At 42.6% G+C, this 25,286-nt stretch overlaps 1 protein-coding gene across 1 annotated transcript; it reads right to left on the bottom strand.

Moving 5' to 3' along the window:
• Positions 1–13,608: 13,608 nt before the first annotated feature.
• LOC136497453 (COP1-interactive protein 1-like) lies at positions 13,609–22,770 on the bottom strand. Its single transcript, XM_066493253.1, has 9 exons — positions 22,575–22,770; positions 21,371–21,480; positions 16,242–20,726; positions 15,898–16,122; positions 15,649–15,807; positions 15,158–15,316; positions 14,800–14,958; positions 14,433–14,579; positions 13,609–14,348 (listed from the first exon to the last, which is right to left on the bottom strand). Exons 2-9 carry the CDS (start codon positions 21,440–21,442, stop codon positions 14,130–14,132), a joined length of 5,625 nt encoding a protein of 1,874 aa, XP_066349350.1. The 5' UTR covers positions 21,443–21,480; positions 22,575–22,770; the 3' UTR covers positions 13,609–14,129.
• Positions 22,771–25,286: the final 2,516 nt, after the last annotated feature.

Raw genomic sequence — 25,286 nt, 5'->3', positions numbered from 1 at the left:
GGGAAAAACAACAATAACCCAATCAATGATCCAAAGCGCCACATAGTTCTTTCAGGGAAAAGAAACATCGTTGGAATTGAAGACAAGTCAGACATATCAGAAGATTATGAAAAAGATGACCAAATTCCACCCTTTACAATGAACAAAGACCCAAACATCCAGCTAAATAATGAGGACACTCTATGGTTACGGTGCGATCATAACCAAGGGATATACGTTAAGAAGAAGTTCACTACTATGCCCGCTTGATACATATAGTGATGTTTAATAGTGTGTATTAGAGGTATTATGTAATAATTGTGAATTTAGAGATGTTTATTAGGTGTTTCCTTTTTTTATGTTCAGATTAAATTTGTGTTTGATGGTGGGATTTCCATGTTGCTTTTGGATAATGAGTGATGAAAAAATGAAAAGATTTACGTTAAAATGATGTGAAAACAAATTTTCAATCGAAAACAAAAGTTTTAATGATTTAAATTAAACACTATATTTTTGCATTAACGAAATATTAATTATTAATGACATTATGTTTCAATATTTATAAGAAAAAACAAAAAACTTTAGGTCACATAATTTTTCTGTGTGCAATAAAGCAAAAGTAAATTCATATTCTTTTAAAACAATTTTATGCCTTGTATTTAATTTACTGTGCAATTAACAAGAATTAACATTTTATAGAAAGAAATATATAAAAAAGCAAATAGAGCTTGAAACGGGTGGGAAGTGAAACTGCAGCCCAACTTTAGTCCCGAGTGGATCTACCACCCGGGACTAAATATGGACTGTATCTTTTGTGGCCCACCAAAATACACCTTTAGTCCCGGATGTTTACAGGAGCCGGGACTAAAGGTCTTTTAGTCCCGGACATTTACAGGAACCGAGACTAAAGGTCCCTCCCCTATATAAGGCGGTCATTTCTTCTTCTTCCTCGTTCTTCGCCTTCGTCTCCCATCGCCACTACCGCCACCACCGCCCTCATCACCCTCGACATCTCTCCGCCTCCGCGTGACGAGCGACAGTGCCGGTGGAAGCGTTGTCGCACCTTCACCACGCCCAAGCCTGACATCGCAGCGGAGGAGCTGCCCTAGCCGATGCACCGTCGAGGATGAGGAGCCCCGGAGCCGGTGACGAGACCCCCTCCCGTCCGACGGGTCTCATCTTCCTCGAGACCGGCAGACTCGAATCTAGCGCCGCCACTGAGGAGCACGAGCACGTCTGCATCGATCCAGACCCTGAGTTCAGCCACATGACGCCCCGTCCACAAGCTGTCAACTACCCCCTTGTACAACTCCCTCAACGTCCCCGACGGTTGAGCTCGACGTCGAGACGCACCGCGAGCCGACATCGCCTAATTCGATGACCGAACCACGAATCTCCACCGTCCCTACATCTGCACCAAGCCGCCACGGTGATCGCCTTTTCTTCTTATTACCCCTTTTGTAATCGGATGGATGCGTGTGCCAAGCCCTCGTGCCGACAATCTTGTAATGGGATATGGCTCTTCGATTTTTGTTGCACAATTTTGCGCTGAGCCATCAAGCCAGCTCTTGTGCCTGCTACGCCATGGTCGTGGCGTGCTGCTCCATTGTGCCGCAGATCCACCTTCTTTCTTTGTGTACATGGGTACGCTGGTTGTGGAGCACCGCCATGGCCGAAATGTACCACTACTATTTTTGAAACTGGATTGAATATAAACGGATAATACGAATATCATAAGTACTAGGTAGCGTGCCCGTCCGTTGCTACAGGACAACTAAACTTTTATACTAAAAACATATGGATCATACGTTAAGATAACAATACTGTAAGATATTAAATTGATATTTAATCCAAAAAAGCAAATTTATAATATTTGTATACCGAATCGTGGGTAAATTTTTATGCTACTTCACCGAATTGTTATACATACATCTAAATTTGTTATACATATATATTAGAGTTATAAATTTATATATATATATATATATATATATATATATATATATATTTGTTATACATACATATTAGAGAGTTATAAATTTGTATTGATATATATATAGATATTTCTTATACATATTAGAGAGTTTTAAATTTATATTGTTATATATATAAATTTGTTATATATATCATTTGCTAATAAATATTTCTAGAAAATAAGAAATCAAAGTTATGCTTTGGAGACTTGAATTTCGGGTGTAGTTATTTAATTAATTTTAAGCACATGACTCGATCCATTTTATAGATATATGGTTTTTATTTTTTATAGATATATCTAGTGGTGTAAAAGCTAGATGGCTGTCCTGAGAGACAACATGAATGAAGAAATGATGGATATTATCAATACCGGCACTCAATTTCTCGATGGTGACCAGCAGGATGTAGATGACGGGAGTCAATACCTGGTCTTGAAAATGAGCAAGAAAATATTATGCAAGAAAATACTAGCGAGGTATATATATTTATATATATATATTTGAATATCTATCATCTATTATGTGTACACATGATATTTATTTATTCTTTTTTTATATGTAGCCCTCTGGATCGACGACTACAACGATGAAAAGCAAAAATATTCAAGGCCCGAAAAAGCCATTGAAGGGACGCTACATAATATCATAATTCAATATTGAGACAGGCGAACCACTTGGTCCACATGCAATGAAATTCATGCAACACTATGGGTACCTTGTAAGGAACAGACTTCCGATCAGTGCTCGTGAATGGAAGCAAAAGATCAACGAGCCCCATGTTAATTTTGTCTCTGATCTTGATAAGAATTTAATTTAGGATGATATCCTTCAACATTTCACGTTGCAAGTGGATGATTATGATGATATCAATGATGATAAATTGAAGGAGCTAGTTCAAAAGTGGGCTATGAAGAAGATGGCCACATAATTTCAGACTTAAAAAAAATCCCTATACATGAAATACATCAAGAAGAACCTAACGCCCAATTTCAATACTACAGGCCCGCTCGCGAAATTGAGGCCCTACTGAAATGATTTTGTACAATACAAGACATCGAAAGAGGATGAGGAATGGGTGAGAAAGAACCAAGAGAATGCCCGACAGAAGGTATACCACCATGGTATGGGATTAGGTGGCTACGCGACTACCATTCCTAAGTGGAAAACAATAGAAACGGACATTCTTAACAAGGGTATCACACCAGAATCACTCAATTGGCCCAAACGCGTGAAGATTTGTTTTGTCGCTCATGGGGAAAGACTGGACCTAGAGACCGAGAAGCTGGTTCATGGCCCAAAACTCAAAAGAGCAACACAAAGATTTTCTTGTGCTCTACAAACTAAAGCTATTGGTGCGTTCAGGCCCAATACAGAGAAGAATGAACTGATGTATGCCATTGGGACTACTGAACATAGTGGACGAACGAGAGGTTTAGGACGAAACATTTCTTGGGAGCATGGTTTCCCTAACAACAGAGATACCTACAGAAGCCGATAGAGAAGGAAGAATGAGAAAGCAGTGCAGATCAGCAGGTTGGAGGAATATGTTCGTGAGTCACGGGAGACGTTGCTTCAAGCACAAGAGCGCGAAAAAGACATACAAGCTAGAATGCAGGAGGAAATCATAAAGCAAGTGCAAATAACAATTAGTGCCCAAATGCAGGCATCAGATCTAGGAATCAACATTAATATTAGCCCCTTGATCAGTTGAAAAGCAGCTGCACTTCCACGGAGTTGCCAAATCAAGATGATGCAATGCTATGTTTTCCCGTGGATGACATCACTACACCGTTTATATCATGTGATCTACATATTCCAAAAGAGAATGCCATAATCATAGTGGCTCTTGATGTTTTTTCTGCTCCAGATCCTACCAAGACACCAAAAATCTATGGGGCAATAATACCATCTGGATATGTTAGCGTCTCAGTGGATAGAGTTAACAAAGGTTTTAGTGATCTGGCTCTTGACATTCTAGGAGGTGATGGGGAGAAGACTCTAGGAGAAACAGAGAAGATATTCATACTATGGCGCAAGCGCTACATCATTATTCCCGGGGTCTCTAGTCCACCGCCGCTTCCTCAACTGCCAGACAATAGGTGCGAACAAAAGTGAACGAAACAATTTTTTCACTAATTTTCTATTGACATGCATGATTAATAATAACAATTTCTTATACCTAATTATTTTTTTGTACTCACACAGCAAGGCCTCCGCCAACCTAAGTCTAATTATTCAATCTCTAGATCATTATAGTGCTCCGGACAATGATTATGTAATGCCGTCACCGTCGCCACCTCCAAGGAGGTCTCCAATGCCTCTAAGGTGGTCTCCAACAGCTGCCCCGCCTTCCTTGATGACCAAGAAGCAGTCAGCTCCTAAGAGGTCCACCCCGTAAAAAAGAAAGCCTCCTCTAATCCAATTATTCCCCAAAAACTGTCTTACGAGAAAAGTGAAAAGAAATTAAATGCTGCAGTACAAAAAGATGTAAACAGTTTCTTTGAAAAAGTAAGAAAGCAACGAGAAGCAAGGAAGAACCCAGAGAAATCGTACTTGTACCTATCTCCAGATCTTCTAAGAAAGAAGGTGGACTAGAAAAAATGGGAATCTCAAAAGACCCTGCCAAAATCGGACTACGACCGCTCTCTCACTAAGTCATTTGAGGCGGCGCAGAAAAAGACTAGAGCGGGGAAAGGTGTTGCACAACTCGAACAACAATCGCAACAATCAGTCCCCCCTCTTGTCATTCATAATGAATATGGTTTAAACTTAGACTTAGTGGACGTCGATTTTGAGGATCTGGTTTAGTTTTACGAGGATACTGGTTTGGACCTTGCCCAAGTGCTCGCTGAAGGACCATCTGCTCCGAAAGCGGATCCTTGAAAGAAATTTGAACATGGAAAGAGTCTATACAACCATAAGGCCTTAGGTGAACTGGGTACGTAAATGTATCTGCTAAACAAGTGGTACATAGTGGCGTGTGAATGGGGAGAGACGACCTTTGTTTCTGTTAGAGTTAGAAACCAACATTACTTCAGTGGCGATGACGTTATATATGTTGAGTTTTTAGAATTACACCAACTATGTCACCTGGACTCTCTCGACAAAAGTCTCATTAGCTGCTATTGTCTGTGTCATTATTTTCTACTATTAAAGTGTATATATATAAAGCTACATGTATATATATAAATTATATATCCTCACACTATATTTTTATATATGCAGATATGAGATGACAGAACTCAGAAAGAGAAAGGATAATGATGTTGGTTTCGTTGATCCAAATATCGTATTCAAACACCCTAATCCCCCGCCTGAATGAAAAGCTGAACTCGAGAAAAATCTCATGAGGTTCTTAGTGAACCAACAAAACAAGGACACACTCTTCTCCTATAACTTCAAGTGAGTGTTAAATAATTAATGTCAACCATATGGACATTTGTTTAATTATTTGCTTACTAGCTAAGCTATCTCCTATATATATATATGTTGACTCTAGTTAATATCGATCATATTTGTGTATAAAAACATATGCAGCGATCACTGGATATTGATGATCATTGATATGGCCAATAGTCGGTTGAGCATCTTAGACTCGTTAAAAAAAGAGTAAACAGAGTACCAAGACATGATAGATATTATCCAAGGGTAATTTAATATCTCTAGCAACTATATATACCCCGATCTCTTAATTGCAATAATTATTAAAGGCTAAATTAATTTTTTATTTTATTGGGCGTAGTGTTTAAAAAAGTTTCATTGAGGAACACCACATGAAACATTGCAAAACGCCACTAAATGTAATCGCACATAAAGTAAGTACTAGCTACATTTATATATATAATTCAATTAACATCATGCATGCTTTTAATTCACCGGATCTTTTTTCTCGTAAAAATGGGTTCTGAGGCAAGAACAGGGGACCAACTACTGCGGATACTATGTTTGCGAGTTCATCATGGCGTACTAAAAAAGAACTCCTAAAGAGATCCTCAAAGTACGTTATATAAATATATTCTTATATTCACAATTTCTTTTATTGCTCATATATATAAGTAATCACGTGATCAATATATATATATATATATATATATATATATATATATATATATATATATATATATATATATATATATATATTAATACTTTTCCTTTAACTTTATTGAAGATTCTATGGTTGAAGGAAAAAGTCATACGACGTAACCAACTGAAAGCAATTCAAGAGACCATTGTAGGATTTTTTAATGACCAGGTCTTAAACCCCGCCGACGAGTTCTACAATGACATGAACGAAATATGAAAGCCAAACCAGATGGAGTGAATTTGTTATCCCAAAGATATGATAGAATTATATATATATATATATATATATATATATATATATATATATATATATATATATATATATATATATATATATATATACACACACACATATTATATGTACATAAAATAACGTACAATATATGTGTATGCATATAATATATACGTTAGTTTCATACTTTAGTTTGTATAAAATGTTCGAACATTATAAGCATGTAGAATACGTATATTATTAGCAGCGTAGAATACATATTCGAAAACCTATTCGAAAACAAAAATGAATCATCAATTGAAAATAGAAATAAAAAAAAAAGAGAAAACCTTTAGTCCCGGTTGGTAATACCAACCGGAACTAGAGGATCGGTCCACGTGGCTAGGCCTGGAGGCCTCTTTAGCCCCGGTTGGCAACCGAGACTAAAGGTGCCCTTTAATCCTAGATTCGTGCTCCCGGTTAGAAAACCGAGAGTGAAGAGGTTTTCCAACCGGGAGTACATCTTGTTTCTGTACCGGTGTCGGGAGAGAGACAAACGACGGGAAACGCACGATTGCACGAACATGTTCGGCTTTTTTTCGAGACTAAGCGGAGCCCAAATCTTATACGAATACTGTTGTTCGGAATGTCTCTATGCTCTAGATCCTTGAATCAAACCTTAGTAAAAATAGAATGCAATGGTTTCATTCTACCTCATGCCACAAATCATTTACTACACTCTAATTCAAACGAAAAAGGCCTTTATGTAAGATCAGAATTACTGAATCGTAAACACAAAAATCTTACCGTTGAGTAGTGGAGTGCTGCGGCTGATAAATTTGCTAAAAATGATTGGTTATGAGAGAAAAACATTATACCACGATAAGTTCAAGTCAACAGGGCGCGTCAAAACATTTCCCGAGATTTTCACAACCACCGTCTACGTACTCCGTATGCAGCAGCTTGACACGGACACGGTGATTGAATAAGGTATACGTACGGGGTGAGATGAGCAGAACGTAAAGTATCGCTGAATGGGCGCACGCACGCACGCACGCATCGGGAATCGGGACGGATCGCTGGGATAGATCGGAAGATTGTGCTGCCTGCTGCCTGCTGCCTGCTGTGCAGCGCGGCCCATCCGGCCATGCCGTTTTGTTGCCGATCCGAGCGAAGCAGCCGCAGCATACCATCTAGGGGCATGCCTACAGTCTACTACGACTAGCCAGGGCATCTCGCAGATAGGCTCTGAAGAATGGCATCCCATCTCGCCTCTCCTCCCCTCCTCTCCACCAGTCCGCTTTTTCACTTTTACTGCTACCCTTTTTCTCCATTCAGGAAAGCCCAATGCTTGTGGGGATCTAGTGGGGTTAGTACCCATTAGTTTATGCGCTCACTCATCGTCTAGTCGAAAGTTTTTCCTAAGGGCCCGTTCGTCTAGATTGATTCCCGAACGGAACACTTCCGGGTGATGGTTAGCTGTATAAAATACATCATCGTTCCTGGCCGGATCAGTTCCGGCACTCGATTTCGTACGAAACAAACGTGACATAAGCGCTTTAGGTAGCATTTGGTTGGAAGACAAGGTAGGGTGGGATGGTCCTGTCTCTGGTTTGTGAGACGGTGAAAGCTCTAGTTTGGTTTTGATGAATTGATGAAACCCTAAGTGCTAATTTAGTTTATCAAGTAATTATGAGATAGGTAGCACACTCCAAGTGGTGAAGCAAATGAAGATCATAGCATGATGATAATGATGGCATGGTGATGATCAAGTGCTTCGACTTGGAAAGAAGAAAGAAAAAGCTCAAGGCAAGTTATAATTTGTAGGAGCTATTTTATTTTGGTGATCAAGACACTAAGAGAGTGTGATCACATTTAGGTTTGATAGCCGTACTATTAAGATGGGTGAAACTCGTATCGAAATGCGGTTATCAAAGTGCCACTAGATGCTCTAACCCATTGCATATGCATTTAGGATCTAGTGGAATGCTAACACCCTTGAAAATATTTGTGAAAATATGCTAACACATGTGCACAAGGTGATACACTTGGTGGTTGGCACATTTAAGCAAGGGTGAAGAAGTTAGAGGTGAAAATAAGTTTGTCTTGCTGGTCACTAAGTGACCGGACGCTGGTCTCAGAGGGACCAGCGCGTCCGGTCAAGTGTGGCAGCGTAGACGCCAGCGTCGGTCATCGACCGAATGCTGGGTCTTGGACTAACCGGACGCTGAGGTCCAGCATCCGGTCCTGTTGTCGGGCAACGTAGAAGAAAGTCACTATAAGACCGGACGCTGACAGGGTCCAGTCAAGCTTGACCGGACGCGTCTGGTCAAAGAAATTTGTTTCTAGAACTTTACTGAAAACGACCGGACGCTAGATGCTCAGCGTCCGGTCACTTATGCCGCAACGTTTGGTCGTGTCTCGACCGTTGAGATCAGGCAATTCTAGTTGAATGCAAAGTGGCACGTGGCTATCATCGAGCGACCGAACGCTGAGGGCCAGCGTCCGGTCAACATGACCGGAGCGTCCGGTCACCCCGAGTTGTGCCCAGTGAAGAGGTACAACGACTCGATTTCGTGGGGGCTTCTATTTAAGCCCCATGGCCGATTGAAGCTCACACATTTGGCCATTTTTATTGACATAGCAACCTTGTGAGCTTAGCCAAAGCTCTCCCACTCATCTCCACCATTGATTCATCATCTTTGTAAGATTAGGAGAGAATCCAAGTGTATTGCTTGAGTGATTGCATCTAGAGGCACTTGATGTTCGTGTTTCGCTATGGGATTCGCTTGTTACTCTTGGTGGTTGCCGCCACCTAGACGGCTTGGAGCAGCAAGGATCATCGAGCGGAGAGCGGTGATTGTCTCCGGCTCCGACCGTGGTGATTGTGAGGGGTTCTTGACCTTTTTCCGGCGGAGAGCCAAAATGTACTCTAGTGAATTGCTCGTGGCTTGTGTGATCCTCATCTTGTGTTGGTTGTGCGGCACTCTATTGAGAGTTTGGCGTGTGAAGCCAATTAGCGCGTAAACCTCCAAGTGGGTGAATCGCCACAACGAGGACTAGCTTGCCGGCAAGCAAGTGGACCTCGGTAAAAAATCATTGTGTTCATCATTGATTCCGAGGTGAATGGTCTTCATTGTTATTCATCCTTGTGATTGATTGGTTTCTTCATCTACACAGCGGTATAACCTTCCTGATCACTCTCTTTACATTACCGCAAACTAGCTGTCAAGCTCTTTAGTGTAGCTAGTTGTGAGAGCTTGCTTGCTTGGTGTGGCTCTTTAGTTAGCCTTTGAGAGCACACTAACATAGGGTAGTGTCATAGCTATTGTGTGAATAGATACTATCTAAACTAGAATTATGGTAGGTGGCTTGCATTTTGAGTAGGCTAGCGCAATACTTACTTTGCCTCATAATTATCTAACCATTTTATTAAGTGTTGTTGTAGAAATTTTTATTAGGCTATTCACCACCCCCTCTAGCCATTAGGACCTTTCAGATGGGACGAGTTTATTTTCTGTTTGGTTGAGAAAGGACGGGACCAACCCATTTTCTGTTTGGTTCTGGAACTTCAAAAGTGGGATGAGCTATTGACATATAGGGTCCACATCCATCATATTTCTTTTCTTTTCCCTCTTCTTTTTTCTTCTTCCTTATTTATTTTTCCGTCCTCCTTTCCCTTCCTTTTTCCTACACACGCACGCATCGTCTTCCTCAGAGTCCCAGGCTCGCAGCGCGGCGTCGGCGAGGCGGAGCTGGCCCTCACCCGCACGGCGGCGGCGGGGCCGCTGCTCGCTCGCGCCCTCACCCGCACGCCAGCAGCCGAAGGTCACCCACGGCGGCACTGGGCCGGATCTCGGCTGCGCGCTTGCCCGCGTGACGGTAGCCGGCTGGATCTCCCCCACGCGCTCGTCGGCCGGAGCTCCCCCGTGCGCTCGCCGGTCGAAGCCCCCCCCCCCCCCCACACTCCTCTTCTCCCCCGTAGCCGGCATGGCTCCTCTCTCCTCTTCTCCTCCGCGTCGCGTCCAGCGCAGCTCCTCTCCACGACCCCGTCTGCGTTCGGCACCTCCACGAGCCGCTCATCCCACCTGGGACGGACTCCGTCCGTGAAATTTTGGGGGACAGAGTCGCCCCGCATCTCACGCGAATATTCGCGTCGAGGACGTCCTCGCTCCACTCTGCCTCCCAACCAAACAACGCTGAACTCGGGTCCATCCCATCCCGTCCCACGTCGTCCTCCCAACCAAACACACGGTTAGAGGGGTCCGAATCGTAGGTCTACAAATTACCCTATGTTAGATCAAATATGAGCTCATTATAAGAGCTAATATAGATTCTACTAATCACCAATTAATTCATGATTATGTCATGTTTAGTGTCCTCCTACGACCGGTGGCGGAGGACAGATAAAAAAGCAAGGTGTGACGTAGTAGAATTGTTCAAGCTCCATGCCTCAATTAATGATATATAGACATTGAGAAAAAAACACATGATGCAGCCACGATCAAGAAAAGCAGAACAAAGTTTGAGGTAGGGCTGCATCACTACATATGGCAGAAAAAACTTAGGACTAGTTTTGAGCCCTGTGTATCTAAACAATCCTTGCACGCTATGGTCGTGATATTGGAGGCGAGGGGTTGCTAGGGACGGGCGGCGATGTCGAACCTTGAAGAGGTGACAACCCTTGATCTTTGAAGAGAGGTGATCTTGAGGTGTGTCACGCCAATGTGCTGCGTTGGATTCGGGAGGAGCAAGGACTAGGAGTTGCGCTAGTCTAGCTGTCGGATTCGGTGCCACGGGCGTGTGGTTGCGAGTGGCACGTGAAAGTGGAAAGAGAGTGAGAAAGGGATCGGGAGGGATGGTCGATACGTTGTTCTTTTATTTCAGCGTGGAACGCACTTATAGACTGCTACATAGCTTAGTATTATAAAGACAACAATAACTATTATCCACTTATGTACTTTCTCTGCTTAAATTATAAGACATTTTGGATTTATTGAATACATAATTTTTCTACGCATTTAGATATATATTATGACTAGATATTTTATATTATATAAAGTAAAAAAAAATCAAGAATGTAATATCAAAACGTTTTATAATTCCAAACGGTGGGAGAAGATCTCATACCAAAAACCCGCTCAACATTGCTCATGCCTTTATATCCGTGTCCTTTCTCATTCATTTCATCGGTGCAATATAATCGTGCAAAAGTGGTCAGGATGACGATGATGACCGATCCCAGTTCCCAGAGGCTGCAGCCCGCAGGCTGCAGCGCATGCAATTCAAACGACCATCGCTTGGACGAGACGGCGAAACCATGCTACAAAGAGCAGCGTGGATTAATCACGCCTGCATGCATGCTGACAGAGGAAAAAAGCTAATGATGGATTTTATTACCGGGCCGCTAATTAATACTGTACTAAGAACCTGTCGCGTAATTAACCGTCACATGATCGAGCGCAGAGCTTCTGGAACGAAGCTTTTCATCAGACATGAAATGCAAGCGCGTGTCAGTGTCACCACGTGGATATACATCCATACCCATCCTTGCTTAGCAGATCTCATATACTAGTAATCTGGTAGGGCACATCTACAAGTTTCCTAAACCTATTTTCAATTTTATTTTTAGTAAGATTAAAAAACCTATGTTCGATAACTCTTATCTCAACTTCTAATCTTTATGCACTTAGGAAAATTGATCCAATCACACTAAAAGATACGTGCGTGTATCCAATCGACCAATCTAGAGTATCCAATCGACAAATCTTAAGCTAGGACATAGGGAAGAACACGGAACATACCTCTTCTTTACTAATAGAATTTGGCACTGGTCGGTTCGTTAAAAAAAACAAGGAATGTGTAAAAGTGACTAGAGTGATTTAGAAATAATTTAGAATTCCTAATACAAAATTGTATTCTAGCTCTTAGAAGCTATACATTGAAAATGGTTGGACAAAGACAACAAATATACTCCCTACTTTTTGTAGTGACTCGAAAAACTCGTTGATTTACCAATTATTTTTTAGAACTATTGGAGATGCTCTAAGCATCATTATTTTTGCTGCCATCATGCATAATAAAACCATAATCCGCAAACAGTTTAGGACCACACTGCTCCAATGAATATAGTACTCTTAAAGAAAATACGGTAGAATTTATTTTTTCAAGTCATACTATCCCTAACCAAAAATAGAAATCTCGCTTTTTTAAGGACTCAAATAATCATCAATTTAATAAATATTTACAGAATACTAATATTTATTATACGTAACAAATATCATTAGATTAATACTAATCAAAGATATATTTTTAGTCAATCTATTTAAAGTTATAGGTTCTAATAATATTTTCTATAAATTTAATCAATACTGTTTGATTTCTCGAAAACAAGACTATTATTTTAATCATATGGATTATATAGATAAAATATAAGTAGTGAAATTTCTTTTGTTTTGAGGGAAGATGGTGACATTCCTTGCTTACCAGAATTTCACTATTTTTTTAGGATCTCCAGAATTTCGCAAGTGCGCGTCCGTGTCTGGGCCTCTGGGGGTGGCCTTGACAGTTGGGCTCCGCGAACTGGGCGTGGATGCTTGGGCCGGCCCAGAGCGGGGCGACGGAAAATGGGAAAGGACGAGAAAGAGGTAGGCCCAGGGTTTCTTTTAGTTGTCGCATTTTATATATTTTACTACTCTAGATTAGAAAAATAGAAAAAGTATCCCTTTTTTTTTTAAAAAAAAATAGCAAAAATAGGAGCGCGGGGCTGACATCGTCGGCGCCGCCGTCAGCGGCCCGGCGGCGGGCAATCCCGCGCTCGCCAAGGGCTTCCGTCTGGTGGTCTTCGAGGGGGGCGACTAGGGCGGCGGCGTGTGGAGTGGAGGCACACGCTGGCTTTCTCCCACGCGGCTGCAGCGTTGGCCTTCTGCTACCGGTTCTCGGACATCACCTGGCCGGCGGGCGTGCCAACCGAGGTGTTCCCTCGGCACTCCGGCACTGCAGCGCCGCGACACGACAAGCGCATCGCGCGCAGCAGTGCAGAGCACCAATTTGGGAGAAAGAGTAGATTTTTTTTTAATCCAAAAGCAATTGTGGAAGAAGTTTGTATGATTGAAAGTACTGTTCTTTTCTTGGCTGCGGCAGATAAGCCGACTGAAACTGATTTGTTGTGAAAGTAAAACACTATTCCATAGCTGAAAAGACATGTTAATAAGTTCAAGCGAACAAGGCGTCACGGATGTTTCACGGAATTTGTATGCAGAATGTGGCATTGCAGTTTGTAGAACAAACAGCAAATACTTGCTGCAAAATTAGAGAATCTGAATCCAACTAGTGTGCAACAGTGCAAGGAACCTTCTGATCTGATGTAAGTAGCATCTCTCGTTCCAGCAATTCAGGTGTACATCAAAAGGCACTGCATGTGTTGAATTTGTACATGGTAACAAAACTTACACTCTCCGTACGAGCGTATAGACATATATAGTAGCAAAGACTTCATGTTTTGCGTCCCTGGACTTCTGATCTTTACAGAGAAGAAATGTACACGGAAACTTACTGTCGGCAAAACCAGTTGCATGCAGTTGGCCTTTTGCATGCAAAGGGTAGGAATAACAAAAATCAAATTCCTTGCCCCCTTACCCAAAAAATGAAAATTAAGACAAAACTCAAAAACAGGAGAATAAAAAGGCTTCCAAGATCTCCGACTTCTCCCATAAAGTCGTCGAACCAAACCATCACCACCAAGGCCACCACCAATCATTTCAATCTTCTGCTGGCTAAGCCCTTTCAGCTACAAATTAATAACCGAGTTTCGCTGAGAGCCATATTAACAGTGGGATTTTCCATGAGCTGATGGGCATCAACAGACTTCCACAAACTGAGCACTAGTAGCGCTTCCCAAGAAACACGCCGATGAGTATGGACAGCAAGGCAACTCCCAGGATGAACTTGAAAGCCATGATGCCAGAAGGTTCCTGTACTTCTTGCAGGGTTGGGTTCGGCAAGGCCATGTCAGCAGCTTGAGTTTTGTCTTGCTGTTTGCCTGAGCTTGTTGATGAATTCAGGCTGAATTCACGAGATCTCGACTCCACAGCATCCATTACCTGCAAGGAGATTATGCGATTAATTACTGTTAACAACAGACCAGGGGTAACCAAAGAGATTCCATAGCCAAGTGCTCTGCTTGCCTGATCCTCAGACTTGGAATAAGCTAGCTGCAGCTTCTGCTCAAGGTCCTGCACCTTCTTCTCCAATTCAACACTCTTGCTTACTTTTTGTGTCAACTTGTTGAACTCTGTCGTGACCTCAGCAAGTTTATCCCTCTCTTCTGTGACCTGGAAAACACAGAAAATTCAACGAGAAAAACAGTTGCAAACTAGCAATGCATCATGCAATTTAAATTCCAATAACACAGGGACGTCCTGTATTAGCAAGAACCTAAAAGTATGGCGACTACAAAATTGCAAAACTCCACCATGTTATTTTATTATTTGCTGACCATCTATACGATGATGTTTTTTTACTATTAAGTATTGGTGCAAGGATAATGTTTACCTTCTGCTTGTAGTGTGCATCAGCTGATTGTAACTTCTGTGTAAGATCTTCAATTTGTTTCTCCAAATCCGTGGCATACTGACGCTGAGCTTCCAGCTCATCCAGTGAATGATTTTGACCCGCTTCCCATTGAACCTCCCTTAGAGAAACTTGCTCTTCCTATCAAAAGAAAAAAAAAACATCCACTTTAAAAAATTCCACTGGTACCAGAAATACTAAAGTATCCAAGTAAAACATAGCTTTTAGTATGTCATCTAGTTGCCACAAAAACCTATAGGAACCACAACCTATGTTAGGTCCAACAAGAAACAGGTGAATTAGCACATAGCCCAAAATGAAAAACTCAAAGAAAAACCACCTTTTGCTTGTAATGGATCTCAGCTTCTTGGAGCTGTTGTTTAAGAGCTGCTACTTGTAGTTCCAGCTCCTCAGCACGCTGCTGCTCAGCGTCCAGACGATCCTCTGAATACTTCCTAAAAGCGTCCCACTTTATCTCTCTCACAGAAGCTTGTTCTTCCTGAAAAAAAAACATGTCAAGACTGGCTCCAACTAATTTTGAAGAGAGAAATGTCAGAATGATTTAATTGCCTTAGGTTCCAGAGTCAGACAATGTCAAGACTATTGAGCACGAGGCAATACAGAAGGAAAACAAAGACACATAAGTTAACAGTTATTAGATATAGAAGGAAAACCAAGACACATAAGTTTCGTCTCCAAACAATAGGTTATATTTGTCCATGATCTAAAAAAAGAATGAAGCTATATTTGACAATCCCTTATTTGCTTAGCAATAAGGCTTGAAAATAGAGCAATACAATATCGGCAATATATTTAATGACACCAGTTTACCTGATTTGCTATGGTATGGTAGGCACCATCCAGTTCCTTCCTAACTTCCAGCAACTGTTGTTCCAACTCATCTTTCTCATGCTGTAGGTCTGCGTGTTCCTGCATCTTGGCTGTTAGTGCTTCATTCTTTTCAGTTGTCTCCACTTGCATAGTCTTTATCTGAAAATAGTACATATGTTATACAGATGAGATATCATTCCCAGGTCAAATCCCAAATAGTTTGGAGAGAGATGAACTGGGGACATATACCTCCTCCATGTACTTTATCTCGGATAATGTAATCTGTCGCTCAAGTTTTGAGATGTGAGACTCTTTTTCTGACTTGTCTACATTAATTTCCTCCTCCAACTTGGCTATTGCATCCTCAAGCTCTTTCTTTGTGGTTTCATATTTATCACTCAACATCTGCTTCTCTTCCATTGTATTTTGGTACTTGCTCTTCAGTTCTTCGTGCTCTTGTATAGCAGAAGATACCTGAAAATTGTTCTACTTAGTTAAACAAAAAAAAAAAACTTTTCTTTCTACTGCTATGTATACGAGAACATATATTGAAGCTTACAATTAAGCGGGAATTTTGACAAGCACGTCACTACCTGTATTTCTAATTCCGCTTTGCGCTCGATCATTCCATCGAGCGTTTTACGCAGTGAATGAATCTCTTCAGATGCCTCCTCCTTTTCTGCTACTGCAGCAGCAAGTGCAAGTTGTAAATCGTTCAACTTGTTCTGATGTACTTCCAACTCTTCATTCAAACTACTATTTGCTTCAGCCAAGCTTTCTTTCTCTGTAAGGAAATGCTCCAACTTGCTATGTGTCTCTGCAAGTTGTTCCTCCAAGATCCTTATCTTCTGTGAAGCTTCATCAAATTTAACCTTATGATTCTCTTCAGCAGCAGCAGCTTCAGTTGCCTGCTCCTCATAATATCCCAACTCAATTTCAAGGGCATCCAGCTTCTTACACAATTCTTTAACTTCACCTTCTTTCTGTGCTATTATCTCAAGAGCCTTACGGAACTGAGTTTCAATTTCTTCATTTTTTGATTCAGCTACAGAATGGAGCTCCAAGGTTCTTGTGTGTACCTCTGTCAGGTGTGAGATTGTCCTTTCATGAACAGCTAGCTTCTCTGCAGCTTCTTCGTTCTCAGCATGAGTAGAGCTAAACCGTTCCTGTAGCTCATCAAACATGGCCAGCTTAGCATCCACTTCCTCTTTTAATGCCTCGTTCACACCAGTCAACTTTTCATTCTCAGCTTCGAGCAAAGCCAGCTTCTCTGTCAAGTCTGTCAGTTCAGCTTCTTTTTGTGCTACCTTTTCAAGAACTTCACGCAGTTGACTCTCAATTTCTTCATTCCTAGATTCAGCTACAGATCGGAGCTCTAAACCTCTTGAGTGTTCTTCTGTCAAATCTTCTAACTTTCTCTCATGAATAGACAGCTTCTCTGCAAGTTCTTCTTTCTCAGAATTTATAGAACTACACTTCTCCTGCAGCTCATCAACCATTACCAGCTTAGCATTGATTTCCTGTTTCAAGGCTTCATTTACATGCGTCAAACTTTCAATCTCGGACTCAAGTGCAACCAGCTTTTCATTCAAGTTTCTCAACTCAGCCTCTTTCTGTCCTACTGCCTCAAGAGCTTCCCGCAATTGAGCTTCAATTTCTGCATTCCTTGATTCAGCTGCAGATTGGAGTTCTATACCTCTACTATGCACCTCAGTCAAATGTTCTACTGTCCTTTCATGCTCAGCTAGCTTCGCAGCAACTTCTTCCTTCTCGGCATGAGTAGAATTAAGCTGTTCCTGAACTTCATGAAGCATTGCCAGCTTAGAACCAAGTTCCTCTCTCAGGGTCTCATTTGTTCCACTCAGCATTGCAAGCTCAGCCAATGCCTGCTCCGCCTTTGACTCAGAATCAGAGACCCTGATCTTGAGTTCTTCAATGGTGGCCTCATGAGTAGAAATCTCTGACTCAAAGGCTTCGAGCTCCACTTTCATGGCCTCCACCTCTTCTGTTGCTGCAGTTGCTCTTGATTGATAAGATGCTGCTTCTTCCTCGGCCAACTTCAGCTTTTCAGACAGTTGCTGGCACTCTGTCTCCTTCTGCATCAAGCTGTCTGAGGACTGTTGAAGCTTCGTCTCTTTATCTTCAAGTAAAGACTGATACAGAGCTTCCAAGTCTAGTTTCTTGGAAGTGGCATGTTCCAGCGCTCTGCCTTTGTGCTCCAACTGCTCTTCTGCAGATTTAAGCTTATCAAGCACTGAGCTTTCTCTAATACCCAGAGACTGCAATTCATTTTCCACCTCTTTCATTTTGCCACGGACAGATTCCAATTCATCCTGCAAAGTTTGGACCTGCTTCTCTGCTTCCAAATGCTTTATGGTTGTTTTCTTTGACAGTTCTTCAAACTTCTCCTTTTCTTCATTAACTTGAGCCAACTTTTCTGACAACTCAGCCTCCAATTGCTTTGCTTCTGCTAATGAAGTCTCGAGATTAGCTGATTTATCCTTGTATGCTTCAAGCTCCCCAGAAAGTTCATCAATCTTCACATGACAACTACTACACTCGGCTGTAGCAGCTTTAAGCTGTTGCTCAAGATCTATGCTCGTTTTCTCAGCAGATGTTAATTTAGACTCCAACTCACTGAGCTGCAGCTTCATACTCTGTTCTGATGCAGTTAATTCCTGAATTTGAGTTTCAAGCTCTGAAATCTTCTGCATTGAGGACTCAGCAACTGTTTTGGATTCAGTGTGCAGATCATTAAGGGATCTCAGATTTATCTCAAGCTCTTCTTTGTGTGATCGTGTTTCAGAGAGAAGTGATTTTGTTTTGCTATGATCATCATCGATCTCCTTTAGCTGGGACTCCAGTTGACTGTACATGTCATTATTAGTGGAGAGTTGCAGGTTCAGATCAGCAATGTTGTTTTGATGGTGTTCGTTTTCTTCTCTTAATTTCGCCAGCTCTTGTTGCAGATCCAGCACCTTCGATTCTTGGCTCTGCAAATTCTCTTCAAGAGATTGCTTTTCCTTCAAGCTCTCTTCAAGTTTAGCTTCGTATTCTGCAGTTAGTTCTTCAATTTTCTTCTTTTCTTCAGTTATTTGGCTCAATGACTCCATAAGCTCCTTCTCCTTCTCGCTTGCTGCTTCCACCACAGCTTCAAGACTAGCTGCTTTTGTCTGATAAGCTTCTAGATCATCAGAGAGCTGTGAAGCCTTGCTTCTGAACTGCTCGAGTTCTTCTTCAACCCCCTTGAGCTTCTCATATGTATTGTTCAGCTCCTGCTCCAGCTCCTGTGTCCGTGAGTGTGCACCTTCAGCATGAGTCTTTGATGTGTGAAGCAAATCTTCCAGCTCCAGACTTCTTTGATGAACTGAATGCGCTTGTTCTTGATGCTCTGAACATTTATCAGTCAGCTCCTTGACTTCTTGTTCAAGTAGTTGATTTTTAGACACTGAGGAATCTAGGGAGGATTGTAGCTCGGTAATTTTTTCTTTGTATCCCTCTACACTGGTCATTGTTTCTTCAAGATGCATTCCTCTTTCTGCTGATACAGCAGCTTCTTGGTGAATACGCTCTTTCAGCAATTCTATTTCTTCACTTGATGCAACTAACTTATTCTCAATCTCACTGAGTTGTTGCTCAAGGCCTGAGCCTTTCTTCTCAGCAGCTTTGACACTTGCCTCAGCTTCTTTTAGCTCTAAGTTGAGTGCCTCTTCAGCTGCACGCATTGCCTGTATTTGTGCTTCAAGCTCGAGAATCTTCTGACTTGCATTTTCTCCAAAAGCTTTGGATTCACCATGCTGCTCCCTGAGAGAGTTCAGATTCAGCTCCAACTCTTCTTTTTGTGACATTGCTTCTGAGAGGACCAATTGTGCTTTAGCAAGCTCATCTTCAGCCTGATGCAGCATGGAATCTTTCTCAGAAAGTTTTGAGTTAAGATCAGCAAGCGACCCTTGGAGAGTTTCATTTTCATCCTTCAAGTTGTCAAGCTCAGCCTGTAAGATGAGTAGCTGTTCATTTTGCTTCTCTAGTGCAGCCTCACTTGTTTGTCTGCCTTTTGACTGCTCATCAAGTTTTGTCTCCATTTCCTGCAAACTCAAAAGCTTTGCTTGTAGTTCCTCAAGCGCAGTAGTAAGTTCAGTCTCTAGTTTAAGAGTCTTCTCTTTAAGGGATTCTTCAGACGAACAATGGAGATTCAACTCTTCAGTTAGTTTACTGATATCAGCATCCTGGGAGGCTAGCTTCTGTTCCAAATCTGCCACTTGTGACTTTGACAGCTCCAGTGCCTCTTGTACTACCTTGAGTTCTGAGATTGTGTTTCTCAGCGATTCTTCTATTTGCTGATGGTCAGTGGCCTTATCTTGATGACCCTTTACCTCCTCTTGAAGACTGCTAATATGTTTTTCCATTTCTTTCATGTTTGACTGTGCCAGTTCCAGCATCTTATCAAGTTCTGAGGCCCTCTTTGCCTCCTGTGCAGCATGCAAGCTTCTTTCATCCTTCAGCTCTTCAAGTTTATGAAGCTTATCTGCTGATGAATCCAATTCAGCTTCAATTTCTTGAATCCTCTTTTCTGAGGTTTCAAGCTCAGAACCCAGCTCCTTCAGCGACTCCGTTGCTTCAGCCAGCTCCTTATCTTTCATAGCAAGAGAGCTTTGAGCTTCTTGTAGAGAACTGTAATGCAGGCTCTGCTTATTTTCTGCTTCTGTCAAGTCCTTTACCAGTTTGTCTTTTTCAGATTCAAGCTCCTCAATACGCCTTGTCAGCTTTTCCAATTGTTCTGTTTGTTGGTTCAACATTGAGGACACTAGATGTCTTGTGTTTGCTTCAACTGATTGTTCTTCATGTGCTGTTGTTTTTTCTTCTTGTGTTTCACTTTCTTCTGTAACAGGAGATGTATCGACTGTAGTACTTCTTGGAGCGGCCATTTCTTCCTCCACTTTTGCTGCATCAAAGTTTTCCTTCACATCTATCAGCTCAAACCCATCAGATCCTGTTCCATCGTCTTCATCATTGTGTGCTTCCTTCACTTGCAAATTCGTATTACCATTCGGTATGTTTTCTTTTTCATCACCGTGTGCCTGCGAAAATGGCATTGTTAAAATTCATTGATCTGTTTGGAACTTAAGTTTTCAAAAGAAAAGGTTTCGTAAACTTGAAGAGCTGAAGGATGAATAACAGTGTGGGAATTATATTATGAATTGCTGGTAGTTTTGTAATCTCTACCATTTTCTATAACCTTATTAATGCAGTGGATGCAAGTGTTTATGACCTGAAACTGAAAACTGCATTTGGCTTTCTGATATAACCCCAACAAACCAATCCTGAAAACTGCATTGCAGTGTTCACGATGCAGCGCAGTAAGATTTTCATATTATGTATATATACTAGAATGAAATATAACCAGGATACCAGAGAGATGAAGATCAGCACAAGGTACTTAGAGCATTCTTTTAGCAGCTAGCAACTTATTTTAGTCAATCCAAACAGGGCCTTAGCATGACAAACACCGAATAATGCATATGGAAAGAAATGAGTTCAGCTAGAGCAGTTTTTGGTGCCTCAGGGAAATGTGTGTATAACAGGTATTTAAGCTAAATGTTTTCAGTTATTGGAAACGTGTGTACTATCTCAGGGCCTTAGCAAAGCTATTGCAAGGGGCTTAGTGGGCATTAGTAGCAGATAGCATGATCGCATCATCGTCACCAGGGACATGTTATCTTACCGGCGTCTTATCAGGCGCCTTAAGATCGTCCGTCTCTGGAGCGCTTACTTCGGCAGCCTGTTCGACTTCCATCTTCCACAGCTACTCTAGCTGTCCGTCCCTGCAAATTGCTGCAAGAATCACCTGCATCAATCCCTAAATCGAACCATATCATAGATAAAACAAGTAATGGTACAATCTAAGGCACAAACTCATTCCAGTCCAACGGCATTAAAAAACGGGCTTCTTTTACAGCCTGGACGATGAAGGATACAGAGAAAAAGGTCACAGCTAGAATCCAATGTGTCCACAGTGTAAAGTAAAAACATTCTAGTACTCGGAAAGGATTAGGTGGTTCCTTCTCACGCCGAAGCTTATCAACAACAACACAAAATTCGATCGGAAATCGATTGAATCTGAACTGTGCAAAGGTGCTCAGCTCACAGAACAGACCGAAAAGACCACACATCGATGAACTCTCTGTTCGCACGACTAGATAAGATCTTTTTTAAAAGAAAACATTAGAGTATTTGATCTGAGCTCACTGACCCTTGAAGCACAAGATTGCAGGCACCAAGCACAAGGATCGACAGCAACGCATAGCAACCGAACAAGGCAAAAAAGCAAAGCCAAGAGACAAAGACGACAGCCCGAGCTCACCAACCTCCCCACTATCGTCTCGTCCACAGTCCACTGCCTGCCTACCCCGAGCGGGGACATGGCATCCGCAGCGCCCGCGAAGTCAAAGAGGAGCGAGCGATCCGATCGGGGCGAGAGTAAACAGTAAACACAACCACCGGTTCCTGCCGCCGCCAACCCCGCTGAACGGACGGAAGGTCGCTGATCCATCGGTACCCCGGAAAAAGAAACGGAAGCAAGCAGCGAAGCGCAAGGCAAACGAGGAGAGGCACAGCAATCCTCGTAGCAGCTTCCGGCTGCACAAGCACGCATTGGAGAAGCCGAGAACCAAACGCCAACGAGGTGGCACAGTGACTGCAGACCTCCAGAGAGGCAGAGCCAAATCCGATCGGAATGGCAGCAACAGCGAGCGACGCGAGGACCTCCAAACCAAATCGGACGGCGGATCGCTGATGGACAATCACTAACACGAACGCAATCGGACTCAAGAATGAAATTGAAAAACAAAAACAGAAGGAAATTTTGTGACCGTTTCAATACAAAGGAAGCTTTCCATCCAATCAGAAGAAACAGAACAGAAGGTCACCTTGGATTGGGATTTGGAAGAGAGGTCCCCGCGGCGCGATCCTTCTTGCTTCCTCTCCCTCGGCGGTTGCAGGCGAGCGAGCGGCGATCAGCCGCCAGAAGTAGAACCAAAAACTAACCCCGGCAAGAAGGGAGAGAGAAGCGGGTGGATGGCGAGAAAAAAGAGGGAGAGAATCTTTTTATTTCGTCGGGGGGTTTTTTCGTCGTGGGAGGAGGGTTTATATGTACCTGCTGGCGGTGCTGCGGTATGCGTACGCTGAATACGTGCTGCTGAGCTGGCCAGGCCGGCGGGTGGGACCCGCGTACAGTGGCAGCGGAGTTGCTGGGCTCACCGGCCTGTGAGCTCACCTCACGTCCTCACCTCCTCCTCAGCGACACAGACCCTGCCGGCGGTGTACGTTCGTCTGGGGCCCACCAGTGAAGCGGTATTGCCCTGGGCCCGACAGACTGTGCGCATGAGATGACGTGGATTAAACACAGTCAGATTAAACACTGCGTGAAATACTTTTGGCGAGCGTTTTGGCGAAGTTCCTGCTAGGAACAAGGAGTATATTATATATTTTTTATATAAAAATAAAATAGAAAAATCTATTTATTATTTTTGGCTTCTACGGTGGCCCTAGCTTCGCGCAAGTGCGCAACGGCTCCAGCTAAAAACCAGAGCCATTTGAAACAATGGCAAACAAGTTGTTCAAGTAAATTTTCGCAGGATTCAACTTGTCAAGCAGTCACCGTAGTAGAGTAAATTTGACCTCATGTTTCCACGCACACCAAGTCATACGGCCACCCTACTCATGCGTAGACTATACACTAGAGGCGATGATCGATTCAGCGAAAAAGCGATCAATTTCTCTCTCATCCTTTTATTTTGCACGCTCTCTAGTCATGCCTGGGTCCAACAAATTAAATTAAATTAATGAAATATATGTACAATTTTTTATATTTGGGCCACCAAAAATGACAACAAATTGTATTCCCACATCAAGTCATTTTCACAGATCCCACTTAATCGACCCCTTTCCCCTTTGGTGGACGCATTCTCGTTCAAGATTTATTACATTAATGATATACATTAGCATTGTCGGTGTTTTCGGACCACCGATGAGTAAATTTGTATTTACGCGTCTGGCTCGGATGGTGTGCTCGGAGGATATAAGGGTTTATACTGGTTTGGACGGAACATCCCTACGTCTAGTTCACTGATGCTCGTTTTACCGACACTTGGTTTGCAGTAGGGGTTACAAACAGGCGAAAGAGGGAAATGATCCCAAAAAGAGTGAACAGGTGTTGAGAGCTCGATTGCCGGGTGTTGAGAGCTCGATTGCCGCTCAGTTGTGTGCTCGTGTCGTGCTCTTGTGTTCCGATTCGTCCGTTGTTCGGTCCCCTAGTGGAGGTGCCCTGCTTTTCCTTTTATATGCCAAGGAAAAGCGCGAGTTACAGTGTAGGAAAATGAGAAGAACGAGAGAGAAGAAGACTTCCAAGATCGCCGGGTCCTTCTTCTCCTTCATGCGGGTCCCGCGCGATCCTGTAGATGTCAACAGGGACGGCTCCACGTCGTGGCCCTGTTCGTCACTGCTGCCATGCGCATGCGTCATCTGTCGGTCATGGCGTTCCATTCCATCCAGGCGGACGTCGTGGTGAACTGACATGCCTGTCAGCGTTTGTACAATGGTTGGACAGAACAGCACCGGCACGCCCGACACTGTTCTTGATGTGAATCCTCAGGTATGGCCCGTTATGGCCATGTGTTACATCGAGGCATGACAGTCTCTTTTCTGGTGTCAGAGTTTTGACCCAGGCCCATACGCCTGGACCTGGAGTGGTTGGCGGCGGTATGGGTCTCCGTCAGACGAGACGGAAACCACGGCCTTGGGTCGGGCGAGACCTTTTAATACGTCTTGCTCCATCCGAAAAAATCAACGTGGACGCTAACCTTGGGTATCTTTAATATCGATACGTGACGAGCATCATCCAACACTTTGCTTGTGGGAAAATGATGCATCGATAATGCACTCCAAAAGCAAAAGGTGCTCCCATCGTGCCCGTCTTTAAGGTTTGGATTACCTTGCAAGCCTATCCCGCCGTTCATCCGCAAACAAGAAACTCCAATCATTTTCAGGCGCGTGGGTGTGGCCTCACTGCCTCTATCAGCATGATCGTCATGCTCCTCTCTCGCTCTCAAACCCCCAATTTGATTTCAGTGACCATAACCAATTATTCAGGAAATTATTGGACGAATTGATATGTACGTACGTGGCTAAAATGAATATGCATGGTCCGATGATAATCTGCCTAAGAAATTGTCTCATGCTATCAATAAAAAGGCCTTGACTGCGTTTGCATATATAATTGGCAAACTTTTAGTCAATGGATTTTGTATGAAAGAAAAATAAATTCCACGTTTTAGCCAAATGGAACAATCTTAAGATTATCCATGACTTGTTCTTCCGAGCGAGACCAACAGTACTTATATACGCTACCACTAAGACAATAACGCCCATGTCGTCATGCTTGCATTGCATATAACTTGTGATAAGCTTTGAGCATGCACCAACCAAAAGATACAAAAACCACTGCAAAACTTAATGGTGTATACGAGTAGTAGTTATTTTTCTATGTATGTCTTGCTAGGAAGGATGGCGGATTGGCAGGCACGGCTGGCTACCGCAAATAAAGAGAGGCTTGCAATGCAACTGCTAGGGACGAAAATAGT

The sequence above is a fragment of the Miscanthus floridulus genome, chromosome 12 (assembly GCF_019320115.1).
Source record: "Miscanthus floridulus cultivar M001 chromosome 12, ASM1932011v1, whole genome shotgun sequence".
NCBI lineage: Eukaryota > Viridiplantae > Streptophyta > Magnoliopsida > Poales > Poaceae > Miscanthus > Miscanthus floridulus.
Note: the sequence above shows the minus strand (reverse complement) of the source record. Positions and strands in the feature narration are given on the sequence as shown.

Bases quoted from the DNA above. Each gene is read 5' to 3' on its own strand.
- LOC136497453 (XM_066493253.1), bottom strand. From the start codon at position 21,442: ATGGAAGTCGAACAGGCTGCCGAAGTAAGCGCTCCAGAGACGGACGAT. The intron at 15,808-15,897 runs GTATATGTCCCC...TACTATTTTCAG, and splicing joins AGATAAAGTACATGGAGGAG to ATAAAGACTATGCAAGTGGA. The intron at 14,349-14,432 runs GCAAGCAGAGCA...ATCTCCTTGCAG, and splicing joins ATTCCAAGTCTGAGGATCAG to GTAATGGATGCTGTGGAGTC.